At 34.9% G+C, this 25,065-nt stretch overlaps 1 protein-coding gene across 5 annotated transcripts in view; it reads left to right on the top strand.

Moving 5' to 3' along the window:
• CDK19 (cyclin dependent kinase 19) overlaps positions 1 to 25,065 on the top strand; it is a 202,207-nt gene that overhangs the window by 89,817 nt on the left and 87,325 nt on the right. The window contains exon 4 of one of the 5 annotated variants that reach the window (XM_021008145.2): positions 20,060 to 20,215. The exons of the other annotated variants lie outside the window; for them this stretch is intronic. Coding sequence (XP_020863804.1) covers positions 20,081 to 20,215 — 135 coding nt within the window. The 5' untranslated portion in view covers positions 20,060 to 20,080. The remainder of the gene's footprint in view (positions 1 to 20,059; positions 20,216 to 25,065) is intronic. 5 annotated transcript variants of the gene reach the window in all.

Below are 25,065 nucleotides of genomic sequence, written 5' to 3' on the forward strand. Positions count from 1 at the left end.
ATATTAAAAGGTAGAGGCACCACTTTGCCAACAAAGGTCTTTATGGTCAAAGCTATGGTTTTTCCATCTGCAGTGTATGAGAGTTGGGTTGTGAGAAAAGCTGAGCACTACAGAGTTGATCCTTTTGAATTGTGGTGCTGGAGAAGACTTTTGAGAATCCGTTGGATAACAAGGAGATCAGTTCAGTCAATAAATAAAGAAATTGATTCAGGCTGTTAACTGGAAGCTGAAATATGGAAGCTGAAGCTTAAATACTTTGGCCATATAATGAGAAAATAAGACGCATTGGGAAAAGACCCTGATGTTTGGAAAGATTGAAGGCAAAAGGAAAAAGGGATGACAGAGGATGAGATGGATAGATACTGCCATGGAAGCAAGTAATATGAGCTTGGACAGACTTCAGGAGATAGTGGATGATAGATGGGGTCATGAAGAGTTGGACATGACTGAACAACAACAACAGCAACACCTCCTATAACCCATTCTCCAAGGTTACTGAGGCCTAGGCTGTTAGCTAAGGACAGAACACATTGGAGTTTTCTGGTGTTTGGCACAAGTGTTCAAAAGACCCAGGCAAAAATGATGGTCAAGAACTATGATGCTCCTGAAGAATGAGGATTAATTAATATTGTGAGGCAGGAATCCAAATTGGAAGGCGATGGAACTTTACTATGTATGGTGTTGGTGGTGAGGATAACCTGGTATGGGCCCTTTATATTGAGGTTCCCTGGAAGTCTTAGATTGGTTGACTTTGATGTGGACCTAGGCACCAGGTTGGAGGGGATGACAAGATTCCTCTGCTTATGGCTATATATGGAACGCTTTTCTATAGTTCTTAGTGTTCCAGAATTGTTCAAGTTGCTGTCATCAACATTTGATGTCCAGAGCATTGACTGCTCATTAAATATGTGGAGTAAGGTCAGTTTTTCGATGGGAGTGGTAGAGGTTAAAATATATGATCATTTATGTTCCATTTCAGTGCAAAATTTATCTGACATTTAAATTCTGGTTTGTCATTCTATTGCCCCTGAAGATTTAAGGACTTTTGGTAAGTTGAAAAAAAAAATCTGTCTATCTTTTTTTTTTTTTTGTACCCATACTGCCTTATAGACTTCCTTTACTATTTGTCCCATAAAGTGGGCCCTTTGGTTACTGTTGATAGACAAAAGGATACCAAATCTAAGAAAAAATTTCTTAAAAGCAGATTTTTGTGCTTCTGTTCATCCTGAATACACATACATATATACATACAGCAATTAAGTACATTTTCAACAGAACAGTATTTAGTTAGGCATTTGAATGATATCAGTCTTTATAGAAGGTCCCCCCATGGTGGGTGTGAGGTGCCTTCTTTGCTCTTGCAGGCTTTTCTCCATTATTAGTTTAGCAAATAGATTCACTCATTTAGAGCTATTGGACCACAGGGGAAAACTGTGGAACAAGTCAGTCTTTTCTCTTTCAACTATCTTTCCTCTTTTGATCATGTGCCAGGTGTGTTAGCTAAGTTTAGTGGTCTATCTGCTGGGAAATTTTCCATTCAGAGGGAAAAAGCAAAATTTTCCCTTGTGCGGAACATTGCCAGTTTGGCAATAGAAACACTTTTTACCAGCATCAAAGTGAGATCATAAGTAATAAGTAAATTAGATTTATAATCCTAAGAGATTATACTTCAGTCAGTGATTTTCAGTAATTACAGTTCAGGCAGGATTCAATTGTCTTTAAGTAAATGTCAATACATGCAGGTATTGAGATTTGTTTATTGCTGTTAAATAGTACATGATAAACAGGGTTCACCCAGAGTTCAAGCTTCAAGGGTACAAATCACCAAATTCATTATTTATAGTATATACAGTTTTTTTTTTAACACTTTGATAACATTTTATATATTCTCAGTTATGTACCTTAGGTACTATGGTATTTGTGCCCTTAAAGTTTTAACTTACATACTACTTGCAGAAGAAGGTAGTTAGGATATCTGAATGTATTCAGTATCATATAAATTCTTTAATAAACTGTTATAAAACACCATCTTGCCATCTCATAGGAATAGTAGAACAAAATTTGGAGTCTAAGCACAAGTTTATGCTTACTATGTCCAGAGGATTGTTGATACCATTTGTGTGTGTGTGTAAATTCCATATATGTACATATGAATATATATACATGTTTATGATTTAGTTTTTGTGTTAGGCTTAAAATTAATGAAGACATTGCAACTTACCTGAATTGCTTTTTACTGTAGTTTATCAATTGCTAAATTACCTTTGTTTTTTGCATTATTGAAGAATCAGAATTTAAAGCAATTGGTTTGGACTCAGATTTAATTAATGCCAACCGAACTTTTAACTGTTATACATTTTTTTTCTCTCCTTCTCAAGGTCTTTTGTACTCTTTACCAAAAAACAGATTCACTCTTGATATGCCAGGGTATGTACATTCAAATGTGTAGACAAGTCATTGGGCAGAAGGAGACAGATGTGTGATTTTTTCAAGTGAGTCCTTCTTTCCTTTCAATATACGTTGTCTTCCTCCATTAGAATATAAGCTCCTTAAAGAGAAGAACTTGACTTGTTTGTAGTTACTAGATGATGCAGTGGATAGAGGGCTAGATCTGGGATAAGGAAGATCTAGTTCAAAATTGATCTTAGACACTTACTATCTCTATGAACCTGAGCAAATCCCTTAACCTTCTATCTGTCTCAGTTTCCTCATCTGTATAACAAAGATAATAATAGCATCTCCCTCTCAAAGTTGTGAGGATCAAATGAAATAATATGTATAAAGTGCTTTGCAAATATTAAAGTGGTATATAATGCTAGCTTAAATATTTTACTAAATTTTTTAATTTTAAAAAATATTTTATTTTTTCTCCTGTTACATTTAAAGACAATTTTTAACATTCATTTTGGGTTCAAATTTTCTTTCCTTCTCCCCCATGTCCCTCTTCCATGAGGGAGTAAGCAATTTGATATAAATAATACATGTTCAGTCATGCAAAACATATTACCATATTACTCATGTTGTGAAAGAAGACACTGACCCAAAGGAAAAAAATACAGAAAGTGAAAAATAGTATGCTTTGATCTGCATTCAAACTCCATCAATTCTTTCTCTGGAGGTAGGTAGCATTTTTTCATCATGAGTCCTTTGGAATTGTCTTGGATCATTGTGGGAAGATCTCTGTGTTCTGCAGTTTTGAAGCTGGAAGACACACAGCAGTGGCCTAAGCCTTTGGAAAACTGCCCAGTGGGCTGGTCACCATGTGGCTCTGTTCTGCCAGGCATCCGGCTGACTATACTACCCTGCCTCTGACTGCCTCTAGTACTGAGAATAGCTAAGTCATTCACAGTTGATCATCCTATACAGTATTGCTGTTACTGTGTGCAATGTTTTCCTGTTTTTGCTCACTCTGCTTTGCATTAGTTCATATAAGTTTTTCTAGGTTTTTCTCAAAGTGTTCTGGTTATCATTTCTTATAGCACAGTTATATTCCTTTACAATCATATATCACAGCTTGTTCAGCCATTCTCCGATTGATAGGCATCCCCTCAACTCCCAGTTCTTTGTCATTAGAAAAAAAGCTGCTAAAATAGTTTTATACAAATAGGTCCTTTCTCCTTTTTTGATTTCTTTGGGTTACAGACATAGTAGTGATATTTAAATGCTAACTTTTCTTTAAAAAATTGCATTCCCCAGTCCTTAGCATAGTTCCTAGTATATAGTAAATGCTTAATAATTGCTTATTGTTGTTACTGCTGCATATAATACACCAAGTTGTTGTTTCTACCATGTCAGTATCTGCAGGCAATGCTAAAGTTTCTCTTAATTTAATGAGTCTTTATTCTGGGCAGTTATGTAAACCACTTAGTGTGATACAAAAAATTCTTATACTGCTTAATTTTGAAAAAAAAAGTTTTTAATTGTTAAAAGCGTTCACTTTTCCTTGGAAATTTTTTCCTCTTGCCATCGTGTTCTGCATGTCATTTCAGTTTATTAGATTTCATACTGTCGGCAGCTAAAGCATTTGTACAGAGCAGTCTCTTCTGCTTCAGAGTAGTTGTGAATCCCAGTGTTTAATAGAGTGAATCATATTTTATAGATTTGAACTTTTTACTTTGTGTTTCAGAATTCCATTGTTTAAGTAGTTTATTTTTGCCTGTACTTGTTTTGGCTTTTAAAAAATTAATAAAATTCACAAAAGTTAATGGATTTGTTTCTAAAAAATAATTAATACTTTAGAATAATTTATTAGAATCTTAACATCAGTAAAGCATGAAATAAGGAATAAGATACAGAAATGCTGAAGTGTTTTCAGTTTGTTAAAAGGAAAAGAAATATATACTATGAATACTAATATTCAAAAAATAATAGCATCTTTGCTTCTGTGACATCCACTTTTTATATGTTTACTTACTATATTTTTACTTAGTTTTATGAATGTTTTTATGTATTTACTGTGTCTGTTTTGGTTCTAATTGTATTTTTTTCTACTTTGTATCAGTTTGTATAAGGCTTTCCAGTTTCCAGGGTAATCTTTATTTAGAATGATAAATATTAAACATTTTGTCCCTTAAACAATTAAGAGTTAGATAGTAGCCTTGTGAGAGCTGTGCTACTAGAAGATAATTTAATCATATCATCATTAGCAGGAGGATAAAGATTTTGTGATTGTCTGTTTGAAAGATAGCATAGTGCGATGGAATAGCGCCTTGGATTGGGAGACAGGGCACTTGGATTCTCGGCCTGGTTGTTTGGGCTTAGTTTTCTTATCTGTAAAATGAAGGGGCAGTGCTACATAACCCCTTTTAGCTCTAAAATTTAGTGATTCTGAGGCAGCTAGAGAAAAAGACTATCTGGTCTAGATAACCTTTTATTAGATCATTAAAGAAAAAATTGTAATTATGGAGGCCTCGTGGTATAGTAGAGAGAAGGCCTCTTTGGAGTTATGAAAACGTGGAGTCAGGTCCTGCCTCTGGCTCATACAAGTCTTTTTGACTGTTGGTACTTAATTAACTTCTTACTCTGAAGAAATCACAGATCCAGACATAACCAAAAGTAAAAAGGAAGAAATGCTAATAATCAGTACGTTGGCTTCATTTCACTCTTTGGTCATTAGGAATTCTTTATCAATGACTTGAAGTCTCTGTTTTTATTTTAGCATTGGATTCCTATAAAACCTCTTTATAGTGAAGTGCCAAATTTGTATCTGAGTAACTTGAGAATTCCGTAGAATTTTGTAGGTGAAAAGGACTTCAAAAGTAGTCTAGTTCAAGGCTTTCTTTATATGCATGAAGAAACTGGCCCAGAGAAGATTTGATTGCCTCAAGGTCATATATGTAGCTAGATACTAATTAAGTTTTAAGTATTTGGGTCTCTTGACTCTCCTAGCTTAGTATTTTTTCTTTCTATTATAACATAGTACCTCTTATAGATTCGACCAGATAATGATTGCAGTTTAGATTAATAAGTGAAACATAAAGATAAGTGCTAAAGTGCAGTGTAGTAGTTTTGTTGCTAGTGGATGATTACAATTATTTAACAATCAATTGTTTACAATTCTCAGTTTAAAACTGAAAGGTAGATGAAGAGATTTTCTGGCTTACTCAGTGTGTTTACCATATCATATACCTTAGAGCAGAGGTGTCAAACTCCTTGCAGACATATGGCCTGTGAGACTCTTAAGTGTGGCCAGAACCAGACCAAAATGGAATTTGGAAATGTTTAGTAGACTAAATAAAAATACAGCATAGATAATGTTAATTTGTGGTTTTCTGAATCAATATACCTGCCTCAGGGATTCAGTTCAATACTGCTGCCTTAGAGTCTATTATAGGAGCCTTTTTTTTGGTTGTAGTTACCCAAGTTTTGTTTATAACTATTTAAAAACACTACAAAAATAACAGTATTGGGGATTTTCCCATTAGGTAGAAAAAACTATTGTTTGTTGGTTCTTTGATCTTCCCAATTTGGACACTCCCTTCAGTAGTATAGATTAAGAACCCAGGCTTGCCTTTTCATCCTGTATTGTCCTATATTGTCCTGTGGATCACCTTATGTGCTGTGGATCTTCTTCAGATTAATTTCTGTTGTGTGAATCCCAGTAGATCATATGGGCTATCAGTTAACCCTTGTTCTTGCTACGTGATTGACCCATCTCCCTTTCTAGTTATATACTTCTAATCCATATGGATAATTTAATCAAGATTAAAGCCTGGAAATTCACAAAGTATTTCCATTAAACACTAATGTTAGTCTGTTGTTTTTTTGGAGGAAAAAGATGTAATAAGGCCTTTTATTTAATATTTAGTAATTGAGAATTTGAAAGCCAAACAGATTTTATATTTGATCCTGTAGGTAATAGAAAGGGGGACCAAAGAGAGGTGGGGTCAGAGATATGCTTTAGAAAGATCAGTTTTGCTGATGAGAAGAGACTGGAATGGGAAGACTGAAATGTAGGTTATTGTAATAGTATAGGCATAGTATAGGCATGAGGTGATGAAAGTCTACGTCAGAGTGGTTGCAGTGTCAGGAGAGAAGGGGCCATATACTAGAAATGTCAAAAAGGGTAGAATTGATAGGGCTTAAAAACCAGTTTGATTTGGGGGCAGCTGGGTGGAACAGTGGAAAGAGCACACGTCCTGGAATCAGGAGGACCTCAGTTTAAATCCAGCCTCAGACATGTAACACTAGCTGTGTGATTCTGGGTAAGTCACTTAACCCTTGCCAAATTGCCTTGCCAAAAAACCCCAAACAAATAAACAACAAAACAAACAAACAGTTTGATTTGGAGGAGGGGTGAGAAAGAGTAAGGAATCAAAGATGATAGGTTGGTGCCCCTCAATAGGGAAGTAAAGAAGAAGAGGGGCTAATATGGAAATGTTTTATGTGATTGCACATGTATTATCTATATCTATATATCTATCTATATCTATATCTATATCTATCTCAGATTGCTTGCCTTCTCAAGGAGGGAGATAATTTGCAATTTGATTAAAAATGTTAAAAAATTTTTACATTAAGAAATTGAGGAAAAAATGGAAAAAAATTTGAAACCTTTGGAAAAAAAATACACCTTTCTATTTATTCAACCAGATAATGGTTGTAGTTAGATTAGTAAATGAAGCACAGAGATAAGTAATAAGGTCCAGCATACTTTGTTTTGTTGCTAGTGGACAGTTACAGTTCTCTAACAGACAATTGTTCACTATTGTTTACTGTTTCCAGTTTAAAACTGAAAGGTAGATTTGGAGGTTGAGAACAAAATAAGAAATCGAGAATAAAATAAGAGAGATTAAAAAAAGAAGAGGAAAGAGTTTTGGGGAAAAGAAAATGAGTATAGTTTTGGACATGTTGAGTTTAAAATGTCTATGAGATATCTAGTTTAGGATGTGTAGTGGATAGTTGAAGATGTGAGACTGGAGGTCAGGGAAGAGGTTGGGGTGGATAAATAGGCCTGAGAATCATCATCATATAAGTAATAATTGAATCTGTGGGAGATGATGAGGTTACCAAGTGAGAGAGTATAGAAGGAGAAGAGAACCTGACCCAGGGCAGAGCTCTGTGTGACATGCACCATTAGAGGATGTGACCTGGCCGAAGATGCAATAAAGAGACATAAAAGGAGCAGCTAGATAGGTAGAAGAAGTAGTGTCACATATATCCAAAGAAATGAGAGTTTCAAGGAGAAGAAGGTGTTCATCAGTGTCAGAAGCTTCTGAGGAATTAAGAAGGAGGAGGATTGAGAAAGGCCCTTTGGACTTGGTAATTAAGAGATCATTGGTCCCTTTGGGAGAGCAGTTTTAGTTGAGTGATGAGGTTGAAATTCAGTCTGCTGTGAATTAGGAAGTGAAGGAATCTATTATAGATAACCTCCTCAAGGATAGTTGTGAAAGGTAATGGGGATGGAGGAATCAAGTGAGGGTTCTTTGGAGAGTGGAGATTATGGGCATGTTTGCAGGCAGTATAGAAACAGCCAGTAGATAGGGAGAGATTTTAAAAATTAAGTATTGTATGTTTTTCATTCAGCAAAAATCTGCCTTTTCTTCTCCCCCACCTACTCCCAAATGAGAAAGATAGAAAGAAACTCTTGTTATAGACAGGCAAGCAAACAAACTTCTGCATTGACCATTTCCAAAACCTTTATGTCTCATTCTGCACTCTGAGTCCTTCATCTATCAGGAGGTGAGTAGCATGATTCATCATTAGTCCTGTGGAATTGTGGTTGATTATTATGTTGATTAGAGTCTCCAATTCTTTCAGAGTTGTTTGCATTTATCATATTATTGTTATTGTATGAATTGTTCTCTAGGTTCTGTTCACTTCAATCTGTTATCAGTTCATGTAAGTTTTCCTAGGTTTCTTTGAAACCATCCCCTTCTTGATTTCTTATGACACAGTAGTATTCTATCACATTTATATACCACAACTCTTCAGACATTGCCCATTTTATAGGCACCCCCTCAGATTCCTTGTCTTTGCCACCTTAAAAAGCACTGTAAATACTTTTGTGCGTCCTTTGTTAGTTTTCATTTTGCTTAGACCTCCTCCTTCCCATAATCTACCCTCCCTTAAATTCTTATTTTCTTTAAATATTTAATTCTTATTTTCCTGTTGAATGACTTTTTTTTGTACTCAGCTCTGTGTGTGCATGTATGTTTGTGTATTTTTCCTGCCTTTAACCATTTCAGATGAGAGTGGTAAAATTCAAGTACCAGCTTCTCCCCTAACATCCTTCGACTTGTGCACCCTAATGGCATGAGATGATTTCCCCAAACCTTACTCTCTCTTCCCCCCAAGTATATTCCTCTGTCCCTCTTTCCATTCTTCTCTTAAGATCAAAATGTAACAGAATCACTCCCAGACCTTGTCTAATTAGACGCCCTCTATGACATTTGATGGTAATAGCATTCAGAGGGGATGCATTTACCATCTCCCCACATTGAATGTAAGCAGTTTATCCTTGTGTTTAGTTTCTTATGATTGTGGGATGTGTGTGTGTGTGTGTACGTGTGTACGTATGTACCTTTTTCTGTTTCTCTTAGCTTCTGTGTTTGAACTTCCAGGTTTCTATGAAGCTTTGCTCTTTTTATCAAGAATTCTTGGAAGTTCTTTGTTTCATTTTCCCCCCTACTATCTATTTTCCTCCTTACAGGTGTATACTTATTTTTACTGAGTAAGTTATGCTTGTAAGTTTACCCTTTGCCTTCTAGAATATTGTGTTCTAAGTTTTCTGCTCTTTTATGGTAGTGGCTGCTAAATTGTGTGTAATCCTGACTAGCTCCTCAGTACTAGAATACTTGAAGTACTTAGTACTTAACAGAGCTGCCAAGCAATTCTTTCTTTCTGGCTGCTTGCAGTATTTTTTCTTTGATATAGAAGCGTTGGATTTTGGTTTGATGTTCCTGGGAATTTTCATTTTTGGATTTCAGGAGGTGATCAGTGAATTCTTTCTGTTTTCACTGTCAGCTAACTGGGAAACTTTGCAGATTCAGAGCAGTAGAGCTGTAGGTTCCTCTTTGTTCTGGGATTCTTGCCCTGGTTATTTGCAGACTTCACCCTGGGCTAGAACCTGGAACTGAGACCCCACTCTCTGGTTTTCATGTTTTACCACAGTTGTGGATCAACTCCCAGAAAGAGTTAAGAAAGGTTTTTAGAAATACTATTTTAGATATGATAAAGGTTTTTATACAATTCAATTGCCAAGGTGCTTGCTTTGGAATAAACTTAAAACCATTGTTTCTAGGATTTGAATATTCATCAGGTACTTGTTTTTTTTTTTTGAAAATTTATTTTTATTAATTTATTTTGACTTATCACCAATCACTTCCACATGCTTTTGAGTTTAAAATTTTTCTCCCCCTTCCTCCCCATCACCCTCCCCAAGATGGCACACAATCTGATACAGGCTATACATTTACATTCCTATTAAACATATTTTCACATTAGTGATTTTGTAAGTAAAAATTAAAACCAATAGGAAGAACCACCAGAAAGAGGAAGCAAAATTCAACAGAAGAAAAAAAATAGCAAATAGTATGCTTCGATCTGTATTCAAACTCCATAGTTCTTTCTTTGGATGTGGATAGCATTTTCCATCATGAGTCCTCTGGAGATGTCTTAGATCCTTGTATTACTGAGAAGGGTTAAGTTTATCAGTATTAGTCATCGCACAACTTGGCTGTTGTTGTGTACAATGTTCTCTTGGTTCTACTCACTTCACTCAGCCTCAGACCATACAACTCTTTCCAGGTTTTTCTGAAGTCAGCATGTTCATCATTTCTTATAGCGCAGTAGTATTCCATTACATTCATATACCACAACTTGCTCAGCCATTGGCCCAGTTGATGGGCATCGTCTCAATTTCCAATTCTTTGCCACCACAAAAAGAGCTGCTATGAATATTTTTGTACATGTGGGTCCTTTTCCCATTTGTGTGATCTCTTTGGGATATGCCTTAGAAGTGCTATTGCTGGATCAAAGGGTATGCACATTTTTATAGTCCTTTGGGCATAGTTCCACATTGTTCTCCAAAATGGTTGGATCATTTCACAACTCCATCAACAATGCATTAGTGTTCCAATTTTCCCACATCTTCTCCAACATTTGTCATTTTCCTGTTTTGTCACGTTGGCCAATCTGGTAGATGTGATGTGGTACCTCGGAGTTGTTTTGATTTGCATTTTCTCTAATCAATAACGATTTACAGCATTTTTTCATATGACTAAAGATGGTTTTAATTTCTTCATCTGAGAACTGTCTGTTCATATCCTTTGACCATTTATCAATTGGGGAATGGCTTGTGTTCTTATAAATTTATCTTAATTCTCTATATATTTTAGAAATGAGGCCCTTATCAGAGAGACTGGTTGTAAAAATTCTTTCCCAATTTTCTATCTTCCTTCTAATCATAGTTGCATTGGCTTTGTTTGTGCAAAAACTTTTCAATTTAATGTAATCAAAGTTATCCATTTGGCTTTTCATAATGTTCTCTATCTCCTGTTTGGTCATGAATTCTTCTGTTCTCCATAAATCTGATAGGTAAACTATTCTTTGCTCTCCCAGTTTGCTTATAGTACCAGTCTTTATATCTAAATCATGAACCCATTTTGACTTTATTTTGGCATATGGTGTGAGATTTGGATCTATGCCTAGTTTCTGCCATATTCTTTTCCAGTTTTCCCAGCAGTTTTTTTCAAATAGTGGGTTCTTATCACAACATCAGATACTTGTTAAAGACATACTTAGACCCCAGCTTCCTCACTATTTAGAGTGAGGCTTAACTGAAAGACTTGAAAGTTATAATTTTTAATGGGAGTTGAGTTTATCTTTCAGGATGTTTGTTTTTGTTTTTTTTTTTTTTTGACACAGAACATTGTATTTTGGCGATATACTCCTTCCTCCACCTCCTAAAATTTAATTCCTTAGCCCCTGAGATTCCAGGACAGCAAAAGATTTACAATCTTAACCAGATTTCCTGTCTTAGGTTCTTATTTGTGGAGTCATAATTTTTTGTCAAAGTCTGAATTCTGGCAAAACCTCTGAATCTTTTTCCCAGGAAGGATTGTGATTATTGTTTACAACTAATCTCTACATGTAAAAGAATCCTTGTCAGAATTTTAAGGGAATTTATATTGGTCTTGCATTAGCAAGCTATGCTTTTTATGGGGAGCATAAAGTGATAGAATTTGGAATGAGAAGAAACCTTAGATATCATATAGTCATCTTTCTTTCACTTTACAGATGAGGAAACTGAAACCAAGGGAGGTAAAAATGAAATCATTTAACAAGGCAAGGCATTGTACTTGGTGTTGGAAATAATGAAGATAAAAAGTGAAACAATTCTAGCTGTCCTGGATCTTAAGTTTTATATAGTGTGATGTGTATGTGTTGCATGAATACAAAATAGATAAAAGGTAATTAAATGCCCACAATTAGGGAGAAAAAGAAGATACTAACAATTGGGGCATAAGGAAAGGCTTTTTAAAAGGGCAGTTCTCGGAGCAGTACTTGTTCTGCATCTGGATGGAAGTAAAGGATTCTAGAAAGTGGATATGATGAGAGAGAAGGCAGAGAGAGCATTCCAAGCATGAAGGATGTCCAGTGCAAAGGTATGAAAATGGAAGATGGCCTGCTATACATAAGAAACAGAGAAAAAGCCAATATGGCTGGACTTCAGTGTGGCAGGGGAGTAACTGGAAACTGGAAAGATAGATTGGGTATATACCCAGCTGTCATGTGTATCTATTAAAATCCACCTGGTAGGCTGCATGGGATATATTTGATAAGCTGTTTCTTCCTACCTGACCCTTCTATTCTCTTTCAAAGAGTACAGGACTTGGAGTCAGGAAGACCTTTGTGTGAATCCTGCCTTGAACATTTGCTAACTGTGTGAGCAAATCGCCTAATCTCTGTCTTCCTGTTTCCTGAATTGTAAAAAGGGTGTAAGAATAGCACATACTTCCCAGAGTTGTGAGGACCAACTGAGATAGTATTTGAAAAGCACTTAGCACAATGCCCTGCACATAGTAGGTACTTAATAAATGCTTGCTCCCCTGGTTCCTCCAAATTTTAGAAATACCCCTATTTTTCTTTTTTTAAAGTCTTTTTTCCACTCACTGTTCCTTTAATTAAACCTCAGGCTATCTTTCTGTATAGCATATTCAAACATTTCATTTTCATCCCTTTTCTTCCCCACCCTTATCTATAGTTCTTGCATTGTTACCTCAAGATAATATTTTTCTTTTTCTCTTTCCCTTACTAGTTATTTCATTTGTAAGCCAAAAGTTTAGTTATATCTGTTGTTGTTGGGGAAAAGTTCTAGGCTGTGAAATGAAATCAAATATAGTAAGGACCAGGGTCATCAATCCCTAAAGATCTTGAACATTTTTAAGAGCTTCTTTCATACTATCCTTAAGTCATTTCCTCACTCTTCTTCCTTGTTTAATTGAACATGTTTTTCCTCAAGCACTGTCCTCAAGCATCATTCACATAATCATGTAATTCTGCAATTCTAGTTGTTGAGTGCTAGAGATTGCCCAGGGTCGTTAATAAATGTTTGTTTGATTCATGTCACTACTCTTTTTGGTTCTTTTTGACCGCTTCTGTCTCCTTTGCTGAATCATCCTGTATCCGTGGTCATGCTATATCTCTTTCTTCTTACTATCAGTGTTGCCCCTGGCTCTGTCTTTGACTCTCAGCTTTCTCTCAACTCTCTTGGTGACCTCATCAGCATTCATGGGTTTAGATATTATCTGTCTGGATGACTCTTTCCAGAATTCTAGTGCTAATAACCATATATATATATATTTCCAACTGGGTGTTCCATAAACGTATCAAACTTAATATGTCTTGGACAGAATTCGTTATCTTTTCCTTTAAAACTTATTCCTCTTCTGATCTTCCCAGTTTAAGTTGAGGGAACTACTATCCTTCCAATTTCCTAAGTTGAAAACCTACAAAGTCATACCTTACTTGTCAGTCTTCTTTACCTTGCCTATCCAATCACTTGCCATTCTTTCTTCACAGTATCTCAGCTGTCTATTCCCTTTTCTATATTCACATGTTCACTGCACTAATAACTGGTCCTAGTTGCCTCTCATCTGAACTATTGCAGTAGTAGCCTTAAAACAATTTTATAGATATCTTCTGCTTTTTATACCATCATAGTTTTCTCTGGTGTCTCGCCCTTTTATCCCTCCCAGAGAATCATCCCATTATAATAGTATTTTTTAAGGCCCCCATGCCCCAAAAGAAAAAGGAAAAAGAAGAGAAAAAAATTAGTCCAGAACCATGTGTAATGTGCAACACTTATATGTCAGACCTCACACCTTCACAAAAGGGATTGGTTGGGGATGTTCTCTTCTCTCTTCGTTCAAGTCATGCTTGTTCTTTATTTTGTTCCATTCGCTTTTTGGGTGTGTAGTTCTTTTTATTTATGTTATTGTCATTTTATATATTGTTTTCTCATGCTTCTCTGTATCATCATATACATAATTTCTTACAGAGTGGTTATATTCTATTACATTCTTATACCACAATTTGTTTAGCCGTCCTCAGTTTGATGGGCATCTACTTTGTTTCTAAATCTTTGCTGTCACAAAAAGTACTGCTATAAACGTTTTGGCTTATGTAGGAACGCTAGCTTCCTTGGGGTTTAAGGCCAGTAATAAGAGTTTCTGGTTCAAAGGGTATATACATTTAGTCACTTTATTTGCATAATTAAAAATTGTTTTCCACAACGTTTGTAATATTTCACAGCACCACAGTGTATTAGTGTGCCTAACATTCCACAGCCTCTTCAACATCAACTATTGCCATTTTTTGGTCATTTTTTGCCAGTTTGCAGAGTGTGGGGTAAAATCTCAGGGTTGTTCATTTCTCTTATTATTAGTGTTTTGTAGCATTCTTTCATGTGGTTGTGAATAATTTACAATTCTTCTTTTGAGAACCTTTTGTTCATATCTTTTGACCACTTATCTATTGGAGAATGGTTGCAATAGCCTTCTACTTGATCTCCCTGCCTCAAGTTTCTCCTTCTCCTAATCCTCCATACACTTGTCAAAAAGAACTTGCTAAAGTACAGGTCTGAAAATGTCACTCCCCTCCCTCCTCAGTAAATTCAAGCGACTCCCAATTACCTTTAGGTTCAATTACAAACTTCTCTATTTGTTGTTTTTTCTCATTGTCTTTTAAAAAAAATTATGAACTTGACAAACATCAAGAAATTCAAATATCCATATAGAAAGAACAGTAGAAAAAGAGAATGGTATAGGAAACCATGAATATATCACATATAATTGTTTCTTTTTTAAAGTGTATATTAATTCTATTAAATATGTATATTTAAGTTTAAATTTAACACAATTGTACCAGTATGGATTGTCTGTATTCCCTTTTGAACTCATATTTTCTTCTGCACATATAAATGATTCTCTCCCTCCTTCCCTCTGTTCTTTCTTCCCCCACCCCATTCCTTCCACTTTTCCCTCTAACATCTCAACCACACAATAAAAGCTCTCCCTTAAAACAAATAGTATAGTTTGGAAAAACATTGATATATTCATCATGTCTAAAAATGCATGTCTTACTCTGAGCCTCTAGTCCATCACCTCTTTGTACCTCCAGCCACTACCACATCGCCTGTCACACAGTAGTTACTTAATAAATATTGATTGATTGATTGACTCAATGAATATTGATTGATTGATCGATTGACCACAGTTTATAATTCACAGATCCTTTTTGGCTTTGAACTTTGGGTTCTCCTAATGAGAGCCTACATTTTTGATAGTGTTCCAAGTTCTACTCCATTTCTAGTTTGAGTTCATCCTTTTATCTCCTTAGATTCCTAGAAAAGTAGATTATTTTCTTTTGGGGTCCCTGGTCTACTTGCATTGGCTTCAGGTAAAAACTTGCTCTCGTAGCATTTATTTAATTTATTTCTATTGATAGTGCTCTTTCTTTTGCTCCATTCTGAAATAACTTTTTAATTCATACATTTTTAGTTTCACTTTCTGTTAACCAGTTTTGTTTTTTCCTATTCCCATTCTTTAAGACAACATAGTGTAATTGAAATAGCACTGTGTTTAGAGTCAGAAAACTCTGGTTTGAATTTTAGTTCTTCCACTTACTAGGTGAGTTCATGGTCAAACCAAGGTCAAATCAGTTGACTTTGTGTGTGTGTGTGTGTGTGTGTGTGTGTGTGTGTGTGTGTGTGTGTGCGCGCTAAGCAGTGGGGTTAAATGACTTGCCCAGGTTTACACAGCTAGTAAATGTTATGTGTCTGAGGCCGGTTTTGAACCAGGTCCTCCTAAATCCGGGGCTGGTGTTCTATCCACTGTGCCACCTAGCTGCTCCCATTTGGCCTTTCTAAGCCTAGATTTCTTTATCTCTATCTATAAAATGGTCATAAAACTACTTGTACTGATGATGTACCTCAGGGACAGCTGAAAAAAATGCTTTGTAAATTTTAAAGCACTAAAGGTGTCACCTTTAGTGAAAATAGTATTGGAGGGTGTCTGTGGTAGGATAGACACATCAGTTACAGTGTGGATGGAGTTGTGAATTAGCCCAGGCTCTCTGGAAAGTAATTTAGAATTATGCAAGAAAAGTTATTATAACATTGTGATCTAGCAATCCTATTATTAGGTTTATATCCTACAGGGATCATGACAGTAAAAAAAGTTTCATATGTACTGAAATAGTCATAGTAGCACTATTTGTAGTAAGAAAAAGCTGGAAACAAATTATATGCTCTTTCATTATTCATTTAACCCCTTAGTGCTTTAGATAACTTTCTAAGACTATAAGTTTCAGAGAAAGTTTCACATGTGTAAGTAGAGGGAGTTTTCCTCATCTGAGAGCTCCCTTTAGCAATGAAATCATAGATCCAGTCCCTGTTGTTATCACTAGTATTAGGGATAGCTCTCTTGGAGGCAAGAGAGTGGTGGTGGTGTGTGAAATGGTAAATATAGGTGATGCAAAATCCAAAGCTGTTAGTTTAAAAAAATATGTTCCAATAGATTGGGGAATGATTTCAACAAATTGTGGTTTATGACTATAATGGAATAGTTATTGTGCTATAAGAAATGACAAATAAGAATTCCTTCTGAAGTTGGAAGACCTATATGAACTAATGCATATCAAAGAACCAAAAGAACAATATGTACAATAATCTAAATGAAAGTAATACTAAAAATAACAGATAAGTTCAATGACCAATATTGGGTATAGATGATTAATATTAAAATATACTTCTTTCATTTCTGTGGAAGGTTCTCAGTCACAATTGTATTTTAAATTATTTTGCTTAAAGCAAAACAATTTTAAAGGGAAGTTACTATGAAGGTTTATTGGGAGGTGATTGTTTTGTGAAAACAATTTTTATTAATTTTTTTAAAGCAACAGAATAGAAAAAAATCTTAAAAGTATGATTTGAATTGTGCTATTATAATTATACCTCACTGATTGATTAACTCTTTCTTCTGGACCATTTCAGTTTAGGTTGTCTTGGTTTCTGCTCCAAACTCTTATCAAAAAGTCTTTGGCCTAGTCAAATTTTCCTGTCTGCATTAGGAAAGTTTATATTATCCCTTCTCTAAATTTAGGATACATTACTATGTTAAAGATGATCTGAGCTTTTCTTGGGAAGTCCCTTCATTATCTTTCACCTCTTAGATTTTGTCACATCATCTCTTTTAGCATAGGGTGGTTACCTCTCAATCAACAATAACTTTTGGCAGGGAAAGGTGGCATGTGGCCTTAGTACAAACTATTCTGCATACTCATGTTGCTTTGGCTTTAGCTTCATTTAATTTCACAGCCAAGCTTCATTTTTCTGACTTTTCTCATTTATATCACTTGTCATCACTGAAATTCTCAACCTACTTTCCAGTCCTCAATTCTGCCTCTGCCCATCTTCCTGGAGATATATAATTAAGACAGGTAATGCTTTAAGGCTGTACTAATCAGTATTTGAAAAAATCTCTGGACACTTTATAAGTTTGCTAAAGTGCTTGAATCATGCAGATACCCTAACAACTGGTTTTCTTATAAATGAAGTATGAATGAGTATCATTCAGTGATTATATTCTTGTACAACACAGTGTGGTGGTTTATAACTTCTTTGTTATAATTTTGAAAGAATAATTTTTTAAAGATAATTTCCTCATGTTTTAACATTCTATATTAAATAAATACCCCCCACCCCCAACTAGATTAAGTAGAGAAGCAGTTAAGGAACTATACAGATATAAATCTAATAATTAATTGCTGTGGCTTTTTTTCTTCCCCCACCCATTCCAATTTCAAAAGCTACGTTGTTTATACAAGTTCTTTTTAATGAGTCCCAAGGATTTAAAACACAATTAGCATTGTTCCGTTTCCTTCATTTGAGAAAAATATGCTTCTTAGTAAATGTAACTTGCTTTTGTTAGTGAAGAATGCCATTGAATAATGCCAAACTATTTTAGGATCTTGAAATTAAAATATTTATAAAGAAAACATACTTCAGAAATTACTGTTATTAAAAGAAAGTTTTTCCTTTGTTTGGGTCTATAGCATAATAATATTTTTTAAACTATCAAGTAAATATTAGAGTTTTGAAGTTGAGTAATTATGATGGTCACTTTTTAAAAAGAGAAGATCTTTGCAACACACACTAACCATAATGATACCCGTAATCCTGTTCACCCTGATGTTACACTTCACTCTTGATGTATGGTAGAGGTCTTTGGTACTGATCCTGAGACTCCCCAGTGTTTTGGATCCTGAGTCTCATGTACTTTCATTTTTAAAACTCATTAGAACCTAGGAGAGAGAGGAGTCAGGTTTTTTTCTTAGTAATATTTTACCTTAATATGAAATTATCTTAAGTAAGAATCCATCTGTAGGCCTTCTTTTGTTATGGGAGAGACTGAAATAGTAAGGTCCATTACTGACCAAAAAAGCAATTAACTGTGGTTGGGAGAGGAGGAAGCTCCTCCTTAAAGATAAATAGGAAAACAGTCTCTGAAGATTTTTTTTTATTACTGTTGAGCGAGGTGAACTTTTAAACCTCTTCCTTTAAAGTGTTCCTAAACAAAAGAGAGCTTTAATTGTTAACATTTTCGTTTTGTACTTAAAAACCATACAAAATAAATTATTTTGGTGGAAGTACACCAGAAACTCAGTAACACATTGCTCACCGAAGAGCAGAAGCCAGTAGAAGGCAGGTTCTTCTTGGACAGTATCCAAGGGATTCTGAAATATCAAAAGAACCTCAGTTTAAGACCCTTTCATCTAGAAGACAGACCTATGATACGAATCTCAGATGTTATATTGAGTTCTAGTATATTTCAATAGGAAGAAGGAAAGAGATTTTAAATCTGAGACTGTATTTTCTTGAAATCCTTTTGAAGAACAGTTGCTTATGGACAGATATTAATGCTTTGATTTTCATTCCTGCGTGCATGTGTATATATACAGTTAGAGACCAGGATTTGGCTAATGTCCATAGTGAGGAATAGAGCCAAATACATGATGTTTATATTTAGCATTTTGTCTGTCAACCTTTCATTCCCCTTTGTTTTTGTGATTTTTCTCCAGAATTGCTCTTAACATTCGTTTGATTTTGCCAGAAATGTTTTGAGTGGGGCAAGGAATGAACTCATGGCATGATTGGTCCTGGGTCTCGGAATAGATCTGAGCCCCTGTATCATGCTAGAGAATCCTGCTGAGGCTTAATTGCTGAGTAAAATCTTCAGCCTTGACAACGGTTGTAGCCCATAAAAATATATTTGCTGAGTCTGGTATAAAATTCAAGGGTTTGTATAATTAAAATTCACTTGGGAAATCAGAACCACCCTTTCATTGACTAAATAGTGTAATCAAGTCAGAAGCCCTTGCTTAACAAGTTATTAGATGGAGGTGTAAAAGGCTCAGCTAATAAATAGAAACATAATTTGTGAATTTGCTAATCCTTCCCCATGGACAATTGCTGGCATTGAGTCTTTTTATTTAAACAAAACTACATGTATGTATGTAAGGCAGCTGAAAAGTTGATAGAAAATTGCCGTTGAACCAGGAAGCCTCTTGCAAATAGCAGTCATTCACCCTCAGTGCTCTAGGGCAGCTCTCTGAAGACAAGTTGCAGAGAAGATGCTGACCTGCATTGGTGGACCAGGTTGCCTATTCCATTGAAATGGGGGGGGGGGGGAGAAGAGTGTGTGTGTGTGTGTGTGTGTGTGTGTGTGTGTGTGTGTGTGTGTAGAGCCACATTCTAGATAAAATAAGAACATCAAATAGCTCTTTATTGACATAGATTTCTGTCATCTAGAATTTAATAAAAGTTATTTCCCTGCCTCTTATGTTTTTATATAATGTTTTTAATATAAAGATATACTGTTTTTCCTTAAAATATTATGGACATTAATGAATTGAGGTCAGTTGTGGCTTTCCCTTATTTTTGTTTTGTATGTACAGTGTTTTAACCTAATGGTGAAATGAAGGCTAATACCCTTTTGGTTTTAGATTCATGTGTTGTATGTTTTGGGGGTGACATCTGTATTGTATTTCTGTTTAGAGCTGATCTGTCTTATGACTGATGAACACCAGGGTTCTGTTCAGAGTTACTTCTCATACTTGGATCCTGATCCTAAGGGGAAGCCAGCAGGGGTTGGCTGTGCTAGAGCAGCATGGATTCAGAGCTCCTCCCAGAGGATACAAAAATGACTCCCAGGTGAGTTGCTATAGAGCCAGAGGAGATGGGCTCTTATGAGATTGTGCTTTGCAGAAGCTAATAGTGAAGGGCCATACAACTGAGCCATTCAAAATTTTAGGTTCTAGGATTTATTTTGTTTGTCAAACTAGAAGTTATTCTTTTCGACAGGCCCGTCTTCTCCCAGTCCAAGAATCCTGTCACTTTGTGCTTTTTTTGTTTTGTTTTGTTTTAGTAATTTAGTTGTATTTCACAGTGAGCCCTCGTCCCACAATATGGTTAATGCCATAGACCTCAAGGAATACATTTTAAGTTGTAATCTTAATGTTGGATCAATTTTGCCAACTTCCCATGATACTGATGGCTTACTTAGGAAACCTTGATCTGGTTTAGGTGGAAATGGTAAATGTAAATAGAATTGTTTTAGATTAGGTTTAGATTTTTGCTTTAATATGTAAATGTATTTGTCGGAATCTACCTTTGTGCAGATTATGAAAACATGTAAAATTTCAGAATGAATCTCACTTTATGTGTTAACTTGAGTAGTTTGTTTTTTAGTTTTTAATTCACATTTAAGAAATTTCTGATTCTTGTCTCAGTATAATTGACAGAGCATTGAACTGAGAATTAAGATACTTGGATTTGAATCCTGACCATCACTTGCTGTCTAGATGATTTTTGACAAGTTACCCATTTAGTGTCTCTGGGCTTTAGTTTCCTCATCTATAAAATGAAGGGGTTGAACTAGATAGTCTTAAAAATCTCTGTGCTCTAAAACTTATTATGATATACAGATTTCTATTGTGATATTTTTCTGTCCTTTAATTTTCTGTTCTGGATTAATTGGAGCCCCAAATTTTTCTTTTGCTCATTTTAAAAGTCAAATTTAGAATGTTTGAAAAAACACAGCCAGTGTAACTCTTTGAGATACCAAGGCAGAAAAAGTTCTAGTTCATAAAGCAATATAAAATTACTCGTTTATTTAAACTAAGAATGGGAAAATTTTTCCTGTGCCTATTCCTTATTAACAAGGGGTTCAAAAAGTGAATCATGTTAAATAGATGAAAGATTTATGGCACATATATAATAAGATTTCAAGACTGGTTTAAGAATTGTGTAGGCATTTCTCTGAGTAATAAAATTATAGAAAATGAAGGCCAAAGTATTATGCCTTAATCATAAGTAGGCATAATTGAAATGCATTCCTGCATGTAGAATTACATTTTGAAACACACCCACATCTGGGTAGGCACAAAATACACGTAGAGCTGTGTTTTAACTTGTATCATTACATAATTCTGTGGAAAAACAAGAGACAGGAGTTTCTGCTTAGAAGCTATTCCTTTTGTTTGTTCATTTGCAGGAATGCATAAATTTAGCATTCCTAATGGTAGTCTGAATTGTTTTATAGGCAGTCTTAGGTCATTTGTCTTCAGAAAATTTTGTCAGAGATTAATTTATGTTTTTATTCTCTTCTGTACTGTCAGGAATATTCATAAGATATCAGAAACAGACTAGATGCTAACCAAAATTAATTTGTTGGGTAAATCTTTAAAATATGTCCAAGTTGAATAGATTCCACAATTTTTAAATTGAGGTATTCAGAACTCAGTTTGACAAATATCAAATATCTGTATACGTGCAAGGAACATGGTAAACTTGAAATAAAAAGATTTAAAAATCAGTTTCCTGTCTCCAAGAATTTACTATCAATGGGACTATAAACATAGATAAAGATAGAGTGCTAGTAGAAAGAAAAAAGAGAGCTTCAGACAAATTTCTGGAGTAAAATTGGAGGAGGGAGTAAAATACCTTTGAAGATATTAAAGGTTACTTTGAGACTTTTTTGATTTTTTTTCATGCTGTTGTGTTGAATTAGAAATGAGACTATCAAAGATTGTCAGTGTAACATTATTTATAATTGCAAAAAATGAAGTAATCTAAATGCGATAAAGAAATGTTAAAATTATGATACATTCATGTATAGGATATTGTAATGTATTTGAGATATTGACAAATATGAGGAAATAGAGAATATAGAAATACCTTTATGAAATAATGCAAAAAAAAAAGAAAGAAAGAAAGAAAGAAGGAAAGTGAAGGACCAGAAATCTATGACCACCATATAGGAAAAGAGAATAAGAATGAATGGACAAATAAAGGTCCCTGATGAAGATAGAGAGTGACAAAAAAGTTAGAATATTTTGTGCATTTAAATTCATTTAAAAAATGTAAATAGTTACAAAGCTTCTTTAATTGGTTTTATTGATATTTAATATTGTCTATAATAAAGTGTTTTAAAATATTTTTAGCAATGAGTAAGACTTTTAAATATTTTATATGTACAAGTGATTCCTCCTTTGATTTAGAGGTGACTGATTTAAATCTCTTCACTCATTATCCAACTAACTCTATCTTTTGGTGGGGGGGGGAGTGGAAAGGAAACAAGAACATTTTATTTTTAGTAATCTGTAGATTCAGAAGCTGTAAAATGGGGCAATCTAGATAAGGAATGCAGATCCTTGAGGCAAGATTCCAGGTAGGATTCATCATAGTTTGGTCAAAGTTACCTTGGTATCCCCCCCACTTTTTTTTTTTTTACCTTTTTTGGTGACCTTCCCCACAAAATGTTTTCTGTGTAATTATTTTGTAAATACTTATGTATATCTTTTCTCCTAGGAAATGTAAGCTTCTTAAAGGCAGGGACTTTGAAAATTGAGTTTGGAAATTTATTATCTTATTCTGTACCTACATACCGCCCCAACACCTTTCTGTAAAGAAAGTATGCCTCATTAGTCTTCTGGATTGACTGGTCATTTTATTGAGCATTGTGTTCTTATGTCTTTCAAAGTTTTCATATACAGTATTGTACTCAAATTGTACATTGTTCTGCTTCTGATGATTTAACTCTTCATCATTTTGTACAAATCTTCCCCAAGTTTCTGTGAATCTGTTGCTTTGGTCGTTTCTTACAGTGTAATAATATTTCATTACATTCATATAGCATCATTTGTTTAGCCATTCCACAATTGATAGGCACCTACTTTGTTTTTGCTACAACAAAAAGTGCTGCTTATAAATATTATGTATGTATTAGTTCTTTCCTTCTGCCTTTGATGTTTGGAAGGATTTATTCCTTGTTGTATATCACTGGGTCAGAGGATCTGCACATTTTAGTGAATTTTTGGAGCTATAGCTCCAAATTGTTTTATTTAAGTATTGAACCAATCCACCAATAGTACAGTCTTTGTGTGTGACTTTCATCCAGTAATTGTCATTTTCCTTTTTTGTCTCCTTTGCCTATCTGATAGAGGTGAGATAGCATCTTGGAGTTGTTTTGATTTGTATTTTAGTTAATCCAGTCTTATTGTTGTATAACCACTCAATTTAATGGTACAGAGGGAATAGGAATTTTAGCAGAAACTTTTAGCCATGTGTCAAAATTATTTGATTTCATCTTTGACTAATTCCATTGAATTTATAATGTATTCATAATTTATATCATAACTAAATATTCCAAATCTTTAATTTTTTAACTTAGGATTTGAGTTCCAAGGGAGTGCTATTTTAGAAATAGAGGAAATTACCAGGAAGATGAGTTCAAATCTTGTCTGTCTCTTAATACTTATATGACCTTGGGCAAGAGACATAACCTAGCGTGGTCCTCAGTATACACATTTGTAAAATGAGAGGTTTGAACCATATGGCCACTGAGGTCCCTTCTAGCACTAAATCTATGAATATCTTTTCAAAACTTAATTTAGTTATTACTCTTTGGTATGCACTTTATTCGTTAGCTATTTTACATAATATTTTGGTATTGCTCTTTTGTTCTTTTACTACTAACTCCCCCAGTATATAACAGGACAATAATATAGGTGTCTTTACTGTCCTGTTATGTATTGATGATGGTATTTTATATGGGAGGCCCAGACCTGGCCCCCTATTTTATGTGAAAACTGTACCTACTCTGTCCTACATTTTTCTTATGTGTGGGAGGAGAACTTTGTTTGCCTGCCATTACCACTGAGCGAACGCTCATGTGAGTGGTGGCTAAGTAGTTGGCAGTAAGAGAAGCCTATTCAGGTAGAAACCTGAATTTCCTCTCTTGTCATTTCTAAGGAAAAAATAAAGTCCTAATTTTTCATAATTAGGGAGAAAATGTATATAAAGTACTTTGCAAACCTGAAAATACTGTTTAATGATGAACTGTTGTTCTTATTAGATAGAGCTGTTTCTGACTCTGAAGTCCTCTGTCACCAGCACTATTCTTTGGTTGGATTGGGTTTTAGTTCTGGCTCTTCAGGGATTGAATCTTCAGGCATTCTTGCCCCATTGTCTATTCCACCTTGGTGTCTTAACAAATGTCCCTTCATCCTAGTCATCTTCCTCTTAATCTTTCCCCATCTTTTTGCATTCTCAGAAATGTGACTTCCTCCAGAAGATCAGAAGATGCTGTATCTCTGGCTGTCTTCTGTTATTTCATGTTTTGTCTTCCATCCCCCCCCCCCCCCGCCAATCTCTCCCCTTCCTCCCAATATTGGAACAAACTTCCAGTCCTTCTCTCTGCCACTGTTACTTAGTAAACCTCCTTTAAGGTTTTCTGCATTTCTGTCACTCAGTTTTTGTGGTAGCTTACTGGTTCCAAGGTCATTCTGTTTCCTTTCTCAGCAATAGTGCACTTTTAAGTGCTTACAATTTCTGAAGCTAAGCTCTAGGGTTTAAAAAATAGAAAACCATTCTCTACTCTCAGAGCAGCTAACATTCTTTCTTAGGAGATTCAGTACCTGACTCACACGTCTTCTCTATCCTTACCCTCTCTTTTGACTTTATTTTATTATTTATATCTCATGGAGTCATTAAATTCTATT

This window comes from Phascolarctos cinereus, unplaced genomic scaffold, assembly GCF_003287225.1.
Source record: "Phascolarctos cinereus isolate Bilbo 61053 unplaced genomic scaffold, phaCin_HiC Scaffold_5;HRSCAF=322, whole genome shotgun sequence".
In the NCBI taxonomy this organism is placed as follows: domain Eukaryota; kingdom Metazoa; phylum Chordata; class Mammalia; order Diprotodontia; family Phascolarctidae; genus Phascolarctos; species Phascolarctos cinereus.